Genomic DNA, 18,189 nt, shown 5'->3' with positions numbered 1-18,189 from the left:
AACCAGCCTTTCAAAACTACAATGAAACAGTTGTACACCGAATGGATGTCTGATGGTGATCACGTGTTAACATTAAACAGACGCGTGAACAGGCCTGAAGTGGGACTAATATGCAGCTGGATCAAGACCGCATCGGCGCGCATTCCCAATGATCTAGTATCCAAAAGCTTTAAGAAATGTGGAATTTCAAATTCAGTGGACAGTAGTGAGGATGACTATTTGTGGAAAGATGCCAGCGACGAAAGTTTTTATGGTGAAACTTCAGATGACGATGGTGAATTGTGAATGATCCGAGTACTAGTACTGTTGATGTAGATGTTGATTCCCATAGGGAATCAGAAATAATTGTTCCGAATGAGTAAATTTATAATACCAATATAAATGGTCCGTTATTGGACATTATAAATTTTCCAGCTAACTCATTCCTGGTTGCCAGCGTTTCGCCCCCGTGTGCTAGGCTGGGCTCATCAGTTGGTACCTAGCACACCTACCAAGACGCTGGATAGTGCATACCTTGGAGGCCACTGCGTAGGCTAATTGTAGCCACCGGCAGTGCCAATGCACTATGAGAGACATTGTCTCATTATCAAAAATTGATGCCTGCTTGGCCATCAGATGATGTAGATGTTGATTCCCATAGGGAATCAGAAATAATTGTTCCGAATGAGTAAATTTATAATACCAATATAAATGGTCCGTTATTGGACATTATAAATTTTCCAGCTAACTCATTCCTGGTTGCCAGCGTTTCGCCCCCGTGTGCTAGGCTGGGCTCATCAGTTGGTACCTAGCACACCTACCAAGACGCTATGGGAGTCAACATCTGCATCATCTGATGGCCAAGCAGACATCAATTTTTGATAATGAGACAATGTCTCTCATAGTGCATTGGCACTGCCGGTGGCTACAATTAGCCTACGCAGTGGCCTCCAAGGTATGCACTATCCAGCGTCTTGGTAGGTGTGCTAGGTACCAACTGATGAGCCCAGCCTAGCACACGGGGGCGAAACGCTGGCAACCAGGAATGAGTTAGCTGGAAAATTTATAATGTCCAATAACGGACCATTTATATTGGTATTATAAATTTACTCATTCGGAACAATTATTTCTGATTCCCTATGGGAATCAACATCTACATCATCTGATGGCCAAGCAGGCATCAATTTTTGATAATGAGACAATGTCTCTCATAGTGCATTGGCACTGCCGGTGGCTACAATTAGCCTACGTAGTGGCCTCCAAGGTATGCACTATCCAGCGTCTTGGTAGGTGTGCTAGGTACCAACTGATGAGCCCAGCCTAGCACACGGGGGCGAAACGCTGGCAACCAGGAATGAGTTAGCTGGAAAATTTATAATGTCCAACAACGGACCATTTATATTGGTATTATAAATTTACTCATTCGGAACAATTATTTCTGATTCCCTATGGGAATCAACATCTACATCATCTGATGGCCAAGCAGGCATCAATTTTTGATAATGAGACAATGTCTCTCATAGTGCATTGGCACTGCCGGTGGCTACAATTAGCCTACGCAGTGGCCTCCAAGGTATGCACTATCCAGCGTCTTGGTAGGTGTGCTAGGTACCAACTGATGAGCCCAGCCTAGCACACGGGGGCGAAACGCTGGCAACCAGGAATGAGTTAGCTGGAAAATTTATAATGTCCAATAACGGACCATTTATATTGGTATTACTAGTACTGTACCGATTTATTTACGATTTTTGTGATGATTTTATTAATTGTAAGCTGTTTGAATTTATATTTATGGTATATTTGAAGAAAATTAAATAGGTATGTAAGTTATTTGATTTTTTACTTTTTTTTCTGTAATTTTCCATCTAAAATTTAGGGTGCGGGTCTTATTCGGTGGCGGGTGGTATTCGGGATTATACGGTAATTACTGCAGATGATGACGTCAATGTTGCTACTAGCGTCAAAATGACAATCTCACTTCACTGAATGATTTTTATTGAGAAAGAACCAAGAATGCAGAATTCCCTCTTGACCAAATAATCTCTCTGCCATGGAAATAGCAACAATGAAACATTCATGATCAAAATTGGTTAGACATCACTCCAGAAACTCAGTGGCAAGATTTCTATCTCGTGGTTACAGATGGAGGTAATATCGTTGGATTGCCAGAATGGTGATCATTGTATTGCTTTTAAAACCTCTATCTTGTGCCAATTTCAGCCTTCTAGACGTTCTCAATTTCTTAATATTGCCATGGAATGCGACACAACAGAGCACAGTCGACTTATTGCGTCTCCACAGTTAGCTCAGCGCTCATAGATCAAACTTGAGCCAATAGAGCTGTGCAGAGTTGTGTGGATCAACGTGGTGAAGATGATATAATTTCGCTGAAAGAAACTATCGTTCTTCAGAAAGTTCAAACATACTTGTTGTGAGAGGTTCATTGTATTTCACTTGTAAAGGAGAGATAATAAGCTATTTATGATTGCTGTTTCAATTGCTGAAAAGTTCTCATTTTTTCAATATTGATGTGAAAGACAGTTAGAGGGATATATATTTATAGATAGATCTTAAACGTATTCCATATTTTCCCCATGTTGGACATTACCTTATCAAAATATGACATATGGATATTTTGTATTACGGATATTTCAGTTTAACTGACCTTTTACCAACAAGGATATTTTAATTCTGGACCTTTTTGAATAGGGTAATTTTAAGGAAGTGAGTGGCTTCCATAGGGGCGCATTACCAAACAGTGGACATCTTCATATAGTGGACCTTTTGAAAGTGCACCATATCTCTAATAACTGACAGAGGCTACCAAGAAAATGAAAAAACTGAATAATAACAAACCTTACAAATTAATTAGAAGAGGGAGGAATGCCCTGCCAACCTGGGCCCAGCATACGGTACGCCAGGCTATGCCTGTCACAAGCCAGGACAAAGAGCAAGTGACAGAGGTAACACATCTTTCATAAATCATAGTCCAGCGGGCTCGGCTGGTAAAACCTTGTAAGGGCCTCTTGCTAGGGTTATAGTGAAGTCGTTAATGTCAACTTTGGTAGAGAAGGAGAGCTTCGGAATTGTGCAGTTGGACGCCAAGGTATTTCAGTACTCAATCTGCTGCCTTGTAGATGAAGCTAAGGGAGTTCACCCTGACAAAAGCCCTTGGCTGTGTTAGGCATAGCAAGTCAGCAGAAGAGGAAAAACAGGGATTACTTTCAATAATACTACAACAAGTCTCAAGATGAGGCCTATTCATTCCCACACCCAGCCTGCTGGAGTAGAGAATCAATGATGATGATGAGAAAAGTGCACAAAAAGATGCTGACTGATTTTATAAAACTCTCTTCTCTATTTTTTTAAGGTAAAAGAAGCTAAAAATACTGCAGTTACAGGATGTACAATGCATGCAGGACATATATATAATTTTTAATTGAGGGGCCCAACATTGGTTACCAGGTTGCTGAATAAGAATGGTTTGTGTATCAGAACAAGAACATTTCTGGCATATTACTATTACAGAAGGAGAAGGGAAAATTAACATATAGGATGAGAGTGCATGATATTCCAGTGACTATCCAGGGTTGTTTAAAACATCTTCAGAGTACTCATTTAAAAGGAAGTGTGAAGAAGGATGTTCTAGGTATGGCTGTTACTAGCTTGCTTTCATTCAACATACTCCCAACAAGGGATGACAGAAAGTAGACCAATCTGTAATAATTATTGAACTTCATGACTGTTGCATTTAACCTACATGGATGCATTCTTTATCTATTCTTTTTGTACACATTACTTAGGACATTGTGAACTTAAGTCATTAAGGGTCAAGTTTCATGAATTTAGCAAATAACTTGGTAAATTTGTAACAATTTCCTTTCCAGTCATTATGAAGATTCTAGAACTGAAGCCCTGAAGTTCGTATGTCTGCTATCCATAGCAGCAATACAATTTTACGGTACGTAATGGAAAGGGACTACACACTAGATAGGAACACATGATGTACGAATCAGAACTACAAAACAGGAGTTCTGATCCCTGCCTTGGTGCGAGAAAACAACAACATGTACCAACATTAAAGGTGAATCATGACCATATTCAGTGACTGAAATACACTACATGTTCACAAGGTAAAACCTGAGTACTATATAAAACTTTAAAAAGTTGCATATGTATAGCTCTTTTAAGTTCATTACATGTTCATCACCAAACAAATTCCTCATCATTCTCACATGTTTAAAAAATGCTTGTCTTCACACGATCAATAATTTCTCCTCACACTTTACAATACTGTCTAACAAATGCACTTTCAAGTTCTAAGTTTCCATGCCCTCGTTTCATGCAGTTCAAAGTAAAGCCGATGATGGCTTGCTTTCTGCTGTTTCTAATTTGGGTAATACTTCTGGAGTTGTCTCCATGGCGGACTGTCACGGCTGGCCCTTCCCTTTCTTGTCCTTGATGGAAATGACATAGCGTTGGGCTACTGTTAATGGAGGAGAGAAGCCATCTGCGTAAGAAGAATCTTCAAAAAGAACCTCATATTCTTCTGTTGGAGTGGTAGGAAGCTGATTAACAACAGCCTTATAAAAGCATGTTGTCTGTGGATAAAGTGCCATCACTGTGAAACATAACATGATAATAATTAAACATAATTTTAATAAACAAATTTTACTCCATTAATAAAATTACACTTGAAAAATAAAAATTTGTTGTCTTAAAGTTTTCTTGGTATAAAATTCTAATTCAACATTTTCCATTATGTCTTACTACTGCTTCTCATATGTTAGGTCAGGAGAAATCCTGCTACCGAATGTGACAGTACACGGTAAGACCTGCGACTGTGTGGCCGAGGGTTGGACGGCCAGTACTAAACCTGACAACCTAAGGGTGAACGAACGGCTATGGGTGGAAGAGTTCCCCTTAGGAGGTTTGATGAAACCTTTGTGTAGGAAATGACACATGAATTCATCAACGAACTGCTGCCTTGCAGACTTGGCAGGGACTGCTAACGGCTAAGAGAGAAAAAAACCTCGACAGAAAAATCCTCTTCAATGATAGGCCTAGCAAGTCAACTGGAAGAGTACTTTGCAAATTGCTTTCAACCAAGAATGAGCCTTGGAATGAAAAATAACTCAACTAAAGACCAACCTTCAAGTACTTCTGGAAATAATGATGACTCAAAAGAGTCCGTAGTTCATCCAAATAGTATAAGAAACACCAAAAGGAGATGAAATAACAGAAAAGCCAGCCTCACAGTTGCTACCTTGAACACATTAATAATGAATGGTTGATGATGATGATGATTGTTGTTTAAAGGAGCCTAACAGCTAGATCATTGGCCCCTAATGGTACGAGATGGAACAAAAGGACATGATAATTAAAATTTTAAAATACAGTATATCCAATGACAAGAATTTAAAATAATGATGATGAAAAAAGATTATGAGATTAAAACAATCAGTGGATCTAATTAGCAATACCTTTTTTTCCTAACGAAATTGCACCGGGAGGTACACCCGCCCTGTTTGTTTAAATGAACTGCCTTGAAGAATGCTATCTACCATCTAAAAGTCGCAACAACTAATACAAGAAGTTTGGACTTTCTCTACAGATGTTTCTACTAAAAAAACGTATGCTATGCCCTCTAGTGTGATAAGGAACTATTTTTTTATTTTAAGGTTTACTACACTGAGTTGATTATTATTTGTTTTTGGTGTGTTAAAGTTTACAACACTTCGATCTCTTCTCGCCAACTTAAGATGTTGGCCAATAGAAAATTTTGTATACCGGTATTTATTTTTTAGCCAATCAATCTATGTCTAGTATTTATTTAATCACCCAATAAGAATTGGGGGTGTGTCGGGCCTTAGCCAAGAGCTCTCTCGAATCTTCCTCTCAGGTATAAAAGCTAGCACCTTTTCGACCAGATGGTCTTATTCATTGATCCAGTCTACTGTGTGTATGTGGAAAATGTATAATGTCCAATAACGGACCAACTACATTGGTATTATTAATTTACTCATTCGGGACAAATATTTCAGGTTCCCTATGGGAATCAACATCTTTATCATCTGATGGCCAGGCAGGCATCAATTTTTGAAAATGAGACAAAGCCTCTCATAGAGCATTGGCACTGCCGGTGACTCCAAGTAGCCTACGCAGTGGCCTCCATGGTATGCACTAGCCATGTGTCTTGGTGGGTGTGCTATTTACCAACTGATGAGCACAACTTAGCACACGGCGGCGAAACGCTGGCAGTCAGGAATGAGTTAGCTGGAATATTTATAATGTCTGATAATGGACCAACTATATTGGATCTCAGCTTGCCGGGAAGTGACCCACGCACTGTGATTTCGGAGCCGTGTCCTGTGGCACATATGAAATGAGACATGTAGGATCAAACACCGAGACTGCAACGAACTGCCACAGACTTAAAGTACTACTAAGGTGCGCCTTCAAAGCCAGTTCGTCTGGCATGAACTCTTCTGCCTCCAAGACCGTTGGGAAATGGGAGATTAACGGATTCCTCCTCTGCTTGTTTTGCCATTGAGCCAAACACTTGTGATGTGTTCCAGTGTTATTTCCTACACTGAGAGGACCATCAACCTACATAAAGGGGTGCATCCACCCAAAGCTGTTGACCCCTTTAGGGAGTCGAGTTATTTACCACCACTCGACACTCAGCTTTTCAATATGGAATAATGAGGATAGTCTCTTGCAACTCAGCGTTCAGTCGGTGACTGTACGGACTTACTCCATTACTGCAGCGGAATATCCAGCCAGACATTTACTGCATCAATGTATGCTGATGCTATTAACATTTTTTATGTCAGTAATACTGTTGATCATTTAATCTTGGACATGAATGCAGATCTTACACTTCTAAATAGCTGGTTGATGTTAAAAAGTTATCATTACACACCAAATAGATGGTATTTATGATATTTCATAAACCTAGAGCAATCATGTCTATTTCTAACCAGATACTAATTGGAAACAATATTATTCAGCCAGTGTACAAAGTAAATTTCTTGGACTTGAGGACAGATAACGACCTAAGTTGGAAACAGCGTATTTCTAGTTTATGTGATAGGATTACTCCAATTATTGGTGTGTTTAGGCAACTCAAAGGAATCCTATCAGTTTCTGGACAGACATCACAGTATTATTCTTTCATACATTCTCACATAACTTATAATTTTCATTTGGGATCACAGGTGTAAACAGATTTGAAACCACTGAAAGTTCTACAGAATAGGGCCATTAGAAATTTGTTAGGAGCACAGTATTTAACACCAACTAAAGTTCTTTATGACCTGCCTAGGATACTACCTTTGGAATTAGAGATTAAGTTCAATATCGATATTTTCAAAAACGTTGACAGTAAAATTCATCTATTAAAGAAACTATTTAAAATAGTTTATGCTGGGCCCACCTTGTCAATACACTTTTTCTTTAATAGATTCAGACAAGTCAATAAGGATAAAATAAATACCTATTATAGTTAAGTTTATCAACAATCTAATTCATAACAATCATATCATACAATATAATAGAGATTTACATCAACATGACTGTACTGGCTGGTACACCTATACGCCACACATTTGAATTTTCCGCCTTTAAGTACTCCTCTACTGGAGAAACTCTGAACTTTAACAACTGTATCAACTCATAAGTTTTCTCAGATGTCACTGCAGTAAATTTTGTGATTACGAAGTTGTCAGTACTATGTGGAGTTCAACTTGTTTTGTTTTCTATTGATCAAGAAGTGTGGACATTCTCTGATAGATGTCTCTACAAAAAACTATGACCATGCACCCTGGTGCAAAGTGGAAGAACTTTATTTGAAGAAATTTTGTATTCATAAGTTTGTTCTTTACTAAATTTCGTTCTTTCATTTGTGGGTTGGCAATATAAATCTTTTCTTTCCACCAGTTTTGAAGTTAGCCAATCAATTATTTCTGTAATTAATTTTTGACCAATCGTGTCTTTCTTCTCCAATTCTGATGTGTAACTTTTAGCCAGCCAATAAACGACTGTGGGTGTGTCTTAATTATTCATGAAAGGTCTCGAATCTTCCCCGAGAGTATAAAAACTGCTGATTTTCCTGTCTCTCGGCCACTCGAACATCTAGCCTAGTGTATGGAAGTGTAGCAGGAGGCGGGAAGCGCCTCTTTCATCCGGCAGCAGCTCTTCAACAAGGTAATGGCCACTTAACCATCTTTATTTCTTGCTAGCTCAGCAGTTTAACCCGCGGGGAAGGTCCGAAACCTTTATTATGTAACCTATCTTGAAACATGTAATTTGCCGTCGCTTTTGTAAAACTTCACATATCTTTAACTGTAAAACGGGGATAGAGAGTGCTTTACCCTCTTGAGCTCCCCTTCATTTTTGGTTTGAGGTGACTATGTTTTGTAACTGTTTCTTCCCTTCTGTAATGTATTAAAGTTTTCTCATAAGAGTCACCTCCATAGTTTGGGATTAGCCCCTGTTTCTTCGGCCTAGTGCCTCTTAGGTTTTAAAAAGGTTTCATGCAGGAGTGCAAGTACACGCCTCCATTCTGTTTTGCATTTTGGGCCATTTACTTAACCTGTTCTTTTTCAACGAAGGCCCAGTAGGTTGGGTACAAGATACCCCCGTTTCATTTGATGTAAGCTGTGCCTTGATGGCAATTTTGTGTAAAAGTCTGGTATTGCCTTTAATAGGCTTGAAAAATTGAGAGCGGGTCAGCTCTTTCTTGTATTTTGGATATGTGCCTCTAGGAGGCTTGACATTGCCAGGTGGGAGCAAGTGCTCCATGCAATAAGGGGATTTCTGCCCTTTGGTAATATGTGGTTGTGAGCTGAGAGCTCAGGAATTGTAAAAAGGGGGCTTGAAGCCCAGATCGTTAAAGTATCTCTAAATCTTGGCTTTCCTGGTCTTGTACCTGATTTGTTAACTTGTTGTTATTTGTTGAATGTTCAAATTTTAGGTCAAAATTGTTAAGTTTTGCTAATTTTGAAAATATAACCTTTAATTAAATTTTAATTAATATCTCAGCTTTGTAGTTAGACCATTCCAGCCCGCACCTTCTTTCACCTCTGCATTCCAGGGTAACCCCGTAACAATGACAAATGCAAAAAAATTGAATATTTATACCTAATTAAAGCATATTTCTACAATTAATAAATTTAAATTTAAACAAAGGAAATTATTGTGTCAGTCTTACCTGGTCTAAAAAATATAGTGAAACCTCATTAGTGCATTTCTCATTAACACGTTTTCATGCTTAGCATGTCGTAAATTCGAAGCCCCAATTTACATCGTATTAAATCTATATAAAAAATACCTCTCTTATCGCATCAAGAATTTTCGCTATTACCGCTTAGTACGATCACATCTGTCCTAGATCTGAAAATGTTACTGTATTTGTCATCTCTTCTGAAAGAAACAGAGACTTCCAACTCGGGCAAGAGATGTTGCCACATTTACGTGATTACGGGAGAAGGCCTTCCTCAACTTCAAAGGATAAGTTGCACTTTCGGGGAGCAAGTTGTCAGCCTCAGGAATGTTCAGTTTTGCTTGCTCGTTAGCAGCGAGATTGCTGAATAGCAGAGTAAGCCTGTTTGTACTTGTATTTCGCATTCCATTCAGAAGGTAGAAATGTATTTTGTGTGAGTGGTACTGTGAAGTACAGCTAATATTTGTCATGTGATATGTTAGCCCATATCTGGATTAGGAACATAATTGTGTGAAATTGACTAGCGAGGTGCATATTTGTCTTGTGATAGACTAGTTATGGATACAGAAAATGTTGTAAAATTCCTTAACCCGATGAGGGCTACGCCCGCCTATAAATGCAGCATGGTTTTTTACTCTTTTGTAATTTTGCCCACACAGCATCCGTTTTTATTATTTTCAATTATATGCGAGTATCCCTCAACAATATTAAGTAAGAATGCGGATAGGTTGAAGTTTTGTCACGCCTGTTTATTAATTCTAAAAAGTCTGGTTTTACATGGACATTAATATGCCAGAAATAAGTATTTATTTCAAAATTTTATTGATATAAATTGACTCGTTCCATGTTCAAGATTGAGGTTATATGTGAGAATAATGACTATGTAAAACAAAATAGCACATTACGTCACTCAAATCGCACTTTCTACATGAGCTTGAATTTATTTATCATTGAAACGTCTAATCAGATGTTTTTAATGAAAGAAAAGCATTTTTGAGTTTAAAGACCGCAAGCACTGATTGGAGAATCAGTGTTTCATCAGCATGAATTTGCTGGTCAAATCTGATGGGCGATTGATCGTTGATCAAACACTGATTGTTGTTTATGTAACTCACATAGGATGACTGACAATCAAATCTGCATGGATTGCCAATCAAACTCCAGTCAAACTTTGATAGGGTTTTCTGCACCCGGGCATAAGAGTGTGACCAGAAAATAAGTTTAATAACTCACTGCTCCAAAATAAAAGGCTTCTACTAACATTTGTTTTAGAAAGAGTGTGATCCGCAATGTCTGCAATAATACTTCGATATTTTTGTTGGGCCCTGTGCACATGTTTTCATATTTGGACGAAGTTATGCATTCGTACAATAAACGACAATTTGCTCATTTCAGGATTTTCCTGCATTCTGGTGGCCAAGACATCAAACTTCAATATAAAAACGAGAAATGCCAACTTTCTTCATTAAAATTTCCTGTAAAATAAAGAAAAACCTAAGCGCCACACCATTTAAGTACATTACTGTGTTTTGCATTTGAAGACCAAGTATCATCTTAAAAGGCAATAGTAGACCAATCGACTAAACATTCTGCAATTGTAGACCAAAGCTGTCACTTGGTCTATAAATGCTTTAGTTCTTAATATTGATGCTTAGTTCTGGCGGGCTTTTAGTTTAGGAATGAAGGTTGTTTTACTTAATACTGTATTCGGCATCTGCATTGTTTACCAGCTGCAGTAAATTTTGGCGAGTGGTGTCAAAGAATGCATATTTCCTTCTTTATAATCCCACTTCTGTATTGTTTAGCAACTGCTGCAGTATTTACAACTCCCCTAGTAAGCTCTAAACATGCATCCTTCAAGAGGAGAGATGTTAGAAGCATTAGGAATAACTGTCATGGAAACGGTAAGATAGATTTTTCATATTCCTATTATAAGGTTTATTATAATAATAACAATAACAATAATAATAATAATAATAATAATAATAATAATAATAATAATAATAATAATAAGTTTTATAATCTGATATTTGATGTTTTTCAGTATCTTTTTTAGGCATCTTCACAAGATCTGCCTTCTGATAAAGAGCATGTTGAACACCGCGTTCAAGAAGTAACTAATCCCGCACACTTTCAAACCAATTTTCTTATACCTACTGAACGCAGCAGAGGTGTTTCTGATTTACATGATCAATTTGATCGACCTCAAACGGACAAGATTCACTGTGAAAGTAATACATTTTCACCTTCAGTCAACCAGGACCTTCTTCCTTACTCCATGAAACGGCAATATGTCGTATCCCACAATAGTTCAATTTTACAGGAGACACAAAAAACATTGCAGGATTTCAATAGTACATCCTAAATATATCATGAAAGTGTTTTCTTGATTCATTCTAGTCTAGTTTGAATGCTACACTGCCCAAATGGAATGTTTTACAATTTTCTCGAATGTACGTGGGTTATGACATTTTGAATCAAAAAATTTATAGAGAATGTGGGTTACGACGTTTTTCATGTTGTACTCTCCTACTTATTTACTGTTTCTAAACAAAATATAAACGCTAATAAGAGATAATAATGGAATATTCTAAACACATACTGCATAAAATAAAGTGGATCAATAATAAAATTCTATTTAATCGAACATGAACTAATGTAATATATTCAAAATCTCTCAAGGTTACTGTGTGAATATAATATTATTAAACTATATTGAATAATTAAACTTCCTTTCAAATAAGAGAATTAGTATTACGTAAGTAGACTATTCATTGATTAACTAGCAAAATAACACAAAGTACAAATATACCTACAACTTCAGAAATTACAGATAACTTCACACTGTTGCTTAAGGAAAGTGTTCATTCTAAGAGTTTTCTCTACTTATCAAGGGCGGAAACATTTTAAGACATTTACCTACCCTGCACAATGAAAATAACAAGAGAACGTACATTATGAAACTAGTAGTAATCTTCTGTACCAGTACTTTTAAGTCAATCACTACACTTAATCATGAGGGAATGAATCGTAGAAGGCATGGCAGTCTTTTGGAAGAAGTGATTTCAACTGCTGCAGGTGATGATACTTGTGGGAAGAAATTTTCCGTGGTTCGGTGTGGAGTGAAGGCCATTCCACTGGCATTTTCACTTCTTTCCGCGGTGGGGCAGTAATTGCCAGTCTTCTTCAAAATTAACTTTGTACTCAATATCCCAATTTGGACTATACTTGTGACATCTGATGTCTGTTACCTTTCTCTGCCCGGGCCTTATGCTAAGAAACGTGTAAAAAATTTTAAAAATGGCAATATTAGATATTTACTAGTAAGTGTTCAATTCGTACGATCACGTTGTTTAAATGCGCTAATGATATTTTTGTTTACCTGTGCAGGGGCTTCTGTGAATAATCAGTGAAAGCATCAAAGTTTATCCATTTGGCCTCATAAGGGAAAGCAAATCGTTGAAGAATTTATTTAAATGCTCCAGTTCTCTTTATGAGCTGTAGGTCTGTCACTCTTCCTGTTCTTCACTGTGACTTCATTTGAAACATACATTTCTGCTGAATTTTTATTCACCAAATTTCTCACAGAACGTTCTCTTAACCCTAATGTAGAAAGGAACATTTTCTTGCAGACAGGTTCCTGAGTACCATTCTTTAATTTCAAATAATAAAGGAAGTTAACACTTCTCCGAGATTCTTCTTCAGATGTGTATCGCCGCTTTGGTACTAATGTCTCAACATTGTTTGCAACAAATAACTTTCGCTGCTCCACGACATTATTGACCAAAATTCTTGAGATATATAATTTCGCTCCTCCTCAGAAATGTCATCACACTTTCGTTCTGCACATTTCCTACATGATTCAGAGTTGGATCTATCGCCTAACATTCTTTCATTTATGGGTTGGTCCTGTACAACATTAATCTCTTCAATCGTATAAGCTATGTATCTCTTCCCTTCCATTCGTAGCCTTTTCTTTAAATTTCTACTCCAGCACTTGCTATTATCCCTCTTTTGCTTTAAAGAAGTATCATGCAGGGAAGGATAAAATTCTGTATCAGAAGGCATATCTAGAGCATCTGGGTTAGCTGCTATGACAGAAATGTTGGTGTCTGTAGCAGAATTTTGTTCTTTCCTAGGTTCTTCCAATTCCATGAGTGCCCCTGCAATATCAGCAGCTAAAGCAGAATGTGCAGTAATGCTGGAATTATTGCAATTATTTACAGTTTGTTTGGAACAGTAACAATCTCTTAATTTCGCTAGAGGAATCAAGAACTGGAATGTCACTCATCTGAATTAAATCAAGCAAATCCCTATCATCTGCTTCCAGAACATAAATATGATTTTCTGGATATGATATTGTATTACTGCTACTAACCAAACTATCATTTGTAATACGCGACTGAATCGGTACTTTCTCAGGGACTTCAAGCATATTACACTGTGCTTGATTCCCAGGCCTAAAGTTTTCAGATATTGATATAGGTTCACAATCAGTCTTATTACGATGTAAGTGGTTTCACATGAGATCACGAGTGGCTTACTACAAAATATCTACGAAAACAAACAAAACGGCTGCCTGCAATTTGTCGTAACCCTCACATCTGTGGAATACGACATTTTGTCACTCATCGAAAACATCATCGGGGATACAACATTTTGTTTTCCTTAAAAATAAAATAGAAATATTTATCTGAGGGATATGATATTTTTACTGAAGGTAAACCCACAAGCCTGAAAATGGCAAAATGGCAATTTCGCTCAAATTGAGGGTTACGACATATTGCCGTTTCATGGACGTTATGATATTTCACTTCCAGTTGGAAAACAATATGTAAATGGTTCACCTGAAGTTGTCACATTTGATGATTTAATGTCAAATTTGAGTTCCAGTAATAGTTCTGATGGAACAGCTCAGGAATCTGTTGAAATCGAAGTGTCCAACCCTGAGCTGAGTGAATTAATAGAAACAAAATTAGGGAATGTTGGGGAAATAAGCCACCTGGCAAAGATGTACGTGTGTTAAATGAAGTGTTTTCTAATGAAAAGCCTCAGAAGACTGTGATGATATTCCACGCTTGTACCATAAGTGTTCAGATAACAGTATTCTGTCAAACAACATTTCTATTATAAATTAAATATCTCCTAGCACATCAGGAAATAACTTACGCCAAAATTGTGACGAAATGCTGGAAACTGGCATCTGCAATAATTTTGCCAAAAAAGGAGATACTGGGACACCAGATGTGGAGATGGAATTGGACACTAGCGGTGCTATTTCAGATGGCCGACCAAGAAAAGGAAGAAAGCGAAAATTTAAGATCAAATGCGACAAATTAAGAAAAGGAAGGTGAATACCAATCAAGTCTACGTCAATACTAGTGGGACCGAGCTCAATAGCTGCAGTCGCTTAAGTCTCTTATGAAGCTAGATGCCAAATTATAGCAGGAAAGCTTAAAAGGGTCAGTATTAAGCGGAAGAGAGCAGTAGGAACTGAGAAGCGGAATGCCAGAGAGTATTTTCTGTGCAATAAGAAAGTGTGTAAAGCAATATTTTTACAAACATTACGAGTTGCAAGAATTGAAAGTCTGTTAAAAGGAGAAAAATAAAACTTTGATTTCCACCTATTCAATACATTAAAAGCAATTATAATATTAGGCTCTCATCCATATTTTAATGTTTAATTGTTAAAACATAGGACATGTTTTGTTCATATTTTGAACATCTTCAGCTATAAATCTTCTTACAAGGTTAAAATGATAACATCGTTCTAGAGCTTACACTTATGGTTTGCCATTAACAAACTTATCCATAATAAACTTTAAAAACCTCTTAAATATAAAGCGTTTATATATTACGTCGTCTTATTGAAAATAATATGACTATTTATTGAGTTTGAAACTTTAAAACCTTATTCTAATAATTAAAATACAATGCCTATAGTTAGTCTCTATATAAACACATTTACAATCTGTTAAATTGCTGAATGTCTTAAAAGTATTTGTTGTATACACATTAAAACATTTTGTTACAACTGGACGTAAACGTTTTCACATGTTGTACCATATGGAATTGAAATCTTAATACACTCTCAAAACAGCTGAGTTTAGGTGTGAATATTATTCTTTTTGTCATAAAATTAACAAAAATGATGCGCATTGAATTTTGTCCTACTTTAAATATTTAACTTCGTAAATGCAGCCAAGAATAAGAGGGCTACATGAACAGACTTACTTACATAAATTTGGATGAAATTACCATCAAAGCTTGTCTGTCACCATTTGACTGAGTCCCTGCTTATGTCTATAGGATTGCCCTACACTGGTTAAAACTACAAGCAATTTGTGAATACGACAAATTGCAACAAAATATTTAAAGTAGGACAAAATTCATAACCTATAATCAACAGTGCGCATCACTTTTGTCAATTTTATGACGAAAATAATAATATTCACGCCTAAACTCAGCTGTTTTGAGAGTGTATTAAGACTTCAATTCCATATGGTACAACATACGAGAAAGTTTACGTCCATTTGTAACAAAATATTTTAATGTGTATACAACAAATAATTTTAAGACATCCAGCAATTAACAGATTGTAAATGTATTTATATAGAGACTAACTAAAGGCATTGTATTTTAAATATTAGAATAAGGTTTTAAAGTTTCAAACTCAATAAATAGTCATATTATTTTCAATAAGACGACGTAATATATAAACGCTTTATATTTAAGAGATTTTTTATTATTATAAGTTTGTTAATGGCAAACCATAAGTGTTAAGTTCTAGAACGATGTTATCAATTTAACCTTGTAAGAAGATTTAGAGCTGAAGATGTTCAAAGTATGAACGAAACATGTCCTATGTTTTAACAATTAAGCAATAAAATAAAGATGAGATCCTAATTTCATAATTGCTTTTAATGTATTGAATAGGTGGAGATCAAAGTTTTATTATTCTCCTTTCAACATTACGAGTGTCAAGTTGTGTTGTTGACAAAGCTTTTAAAAAAAATGAAGCGATGTGAAATCGTGGATGGGAGAGGGAGTGCTGGAGGACATAATAAACTACCAGAAGTATGTGAACACATTTAAAAATTTCCAAAGTACAAATCACATTATTATCGTTCTCAAACAAAGGAGAGTATTTAAGTCCAGGTACTACTCTAGATGTCATGTACGGTCTCTACTGTGACAACTATGTGAATCTTGTATCTTTAGCACTATGCAGAAAAATTTCTAACCAAGTTCAACCTAAAGTTTAAAACACTAAAGAAAGACACATGCAATACATGTGATGCTCTTATCATGAGGATAAGTAATTCATTGGGATTGGATTCTTCAGTAGCAAAAGAACATGAAAGTCATTTAGAGGAAGTAAACCTTGCAAGGAATCTCATAAAGCAGACTTTCATGCAGGCTAAAAAGACACGTTGTGAGAAACTGAATGCATTTCGTTTGATTTGGAAAAAAAAACATTACCACTCCCAAGAATACCAACAAATGTAGTGTTTTATAAACGCCAACTTTGGTTGTATAACTGCTGCATTCATGATTCTAAGGAAAAAGAATTTTGTTACGTGTGGGTGGAATGAGATGCTTAAGAAAACACATACTGACTCATGTATCACCAGACACAACACATTTGATACTCTGGTCAGATTCCTGTGGGGGCCAAATCAAAATATAAAAATACAGTAGCTTTGTTTCTGAAAACTATTCTAGAAGAACATCCTAGCCTACTGACTATCACACAACGCTTTCTAGTTCCTGGGCACAATTTCCTGAAAAATGATTCGGACTTTGGTGATACTGAGTCTGCACTGAAGTTCCAGCAACGTCTCTATGTGCCAGACGATTAAATTAAAATAATGAAGTCTTGCAGAAAGAGAAATCATTTACAAGTCTTCCAAATGGTAAAGGGAGATTTTGTAGGTACATCTGCAATAAAAGGAGTGATCACAAACAGAAAGAAAAGTGTTGAGGGTGAAAAGGTAAACTGGTTACCATTCAAGGAAATACAGCACAGGAAATCAGAGCTTCTGTCAGTTTTTGTGAAAAGTGATCTAAGTCAAGAAACCTACATGGAAATAAACATTGGAAAAAGGACTGGTCTAAAATCTTTCGGTGACAGCTTACATTTCTCAAGAAAACTGCTTAAACTGTGACCTGAAGGAGAACCAATAAGCTCAGAAAAAATACGTGATCTGAAGTCCATGTTTCACTTGATCCCTAAAGACTGTTTGGAGTTTTATTTATAGTTAGTTAGTTGTCCTACCATAGCTGATAATACTGAAGGTTTTTAAGGAGAGCCTGATTTCAAAATAACTTGTGAAGTCGTTTGAGAAGGCAAACTTGACTGTTTTTCCTACGTTGATTTTACTATTATAATTTGCATCATTTAGTTGTCAAATTCATTTTTTTTTAAAGTGGCTTTACGTCGCACGGACACAGATAGGTCTTATGGCGACGATGGGACAGAAAATGGCTAGGAGTGGGAAGGAAACAGCCGTGGCCTTAATTAAGGTACAGCCCCAGCATTTGCCTGGTGTGAAAATGGCAAACCACGGAAAACCATCTTCAGGGCTGCCGATAGTGGGATTCAAACCTACTATCTCCCGGATGCAAGCTCATAGCCTCAACTTGCCCGGTAGAACACTTATTAACACTGTTTGAACTGAGGGGTTTATATACTTTTGAGTGTATCTTGGTTTGTTTATGCGATTGTGTAACACAGGATCACACTTTGTGAGCAATCTGATGACTGCTAAACAATTTCCAATTTCTTCTTTCTGTTCCTGAAACGCTACATTATTGGATGCCAGTGTTAATGTCACATTCTATTCAAAATATGTTCAAGGACTTGTGTATGTATGTTCTCACTTTTCTTCAATTCTGAATCAATTGTGTTTTTCTTATGCCATGAACTAAAATCAATGCATGCATTCAACGTGTGTAACTAGTTTCTTGTTGCACCATACCTT

The 18,189-nt window shown here is 36.7% G+C and overlaps 1 protein-coding gene across 4 annotated transcripts in view; it reads right to left on the bottom strand.

Moving 5' to 3' along the window:
* Positions 1-3,710: 3,710 nt before the first annotated feature.
* Sgf29 (SAGA-associated factor 29) overlaps positions 3,711-18,189 on the bottom strand; it is a 93,591-nt gene continuing 79,112 nt past the window's right edge. For all 4 annotated transcript variants that reach the window (XM_067147919.2, XM_067147920.2, XM_067147921.2 and 1 more), the window contains exon 6: positions 3,711-4,600. In XM_067147919.2, coding sequence (XP_067004020.1) covers positions 4,410-4,600 — 191 coding nt within the window. In that variant the 3' untranslated portion in view covers positions 3,711-4,409. The remainder of the gene's footprint in view (positions 4,601-18,189) is intronic.

This window comes from Anabrus simplex, chromosome 5 (genome assembly GCF_040414725.1).
Source record: "Anabrus simplex isolate iqAnaSimp1 chromosome 5, ASM4041472v1, whole genome shotgun sequence".
In the NCBI taxonomy this organism is placed as follows: Eukaryota; Metazoa; Arthropoda; class Insecta; order Orthoptera; family Tettigoniidae; genus Anabrus; species Anabrus simplex.
This window is presented reverse-complemented; position numbering and strand designations above follow the sequence as displayed.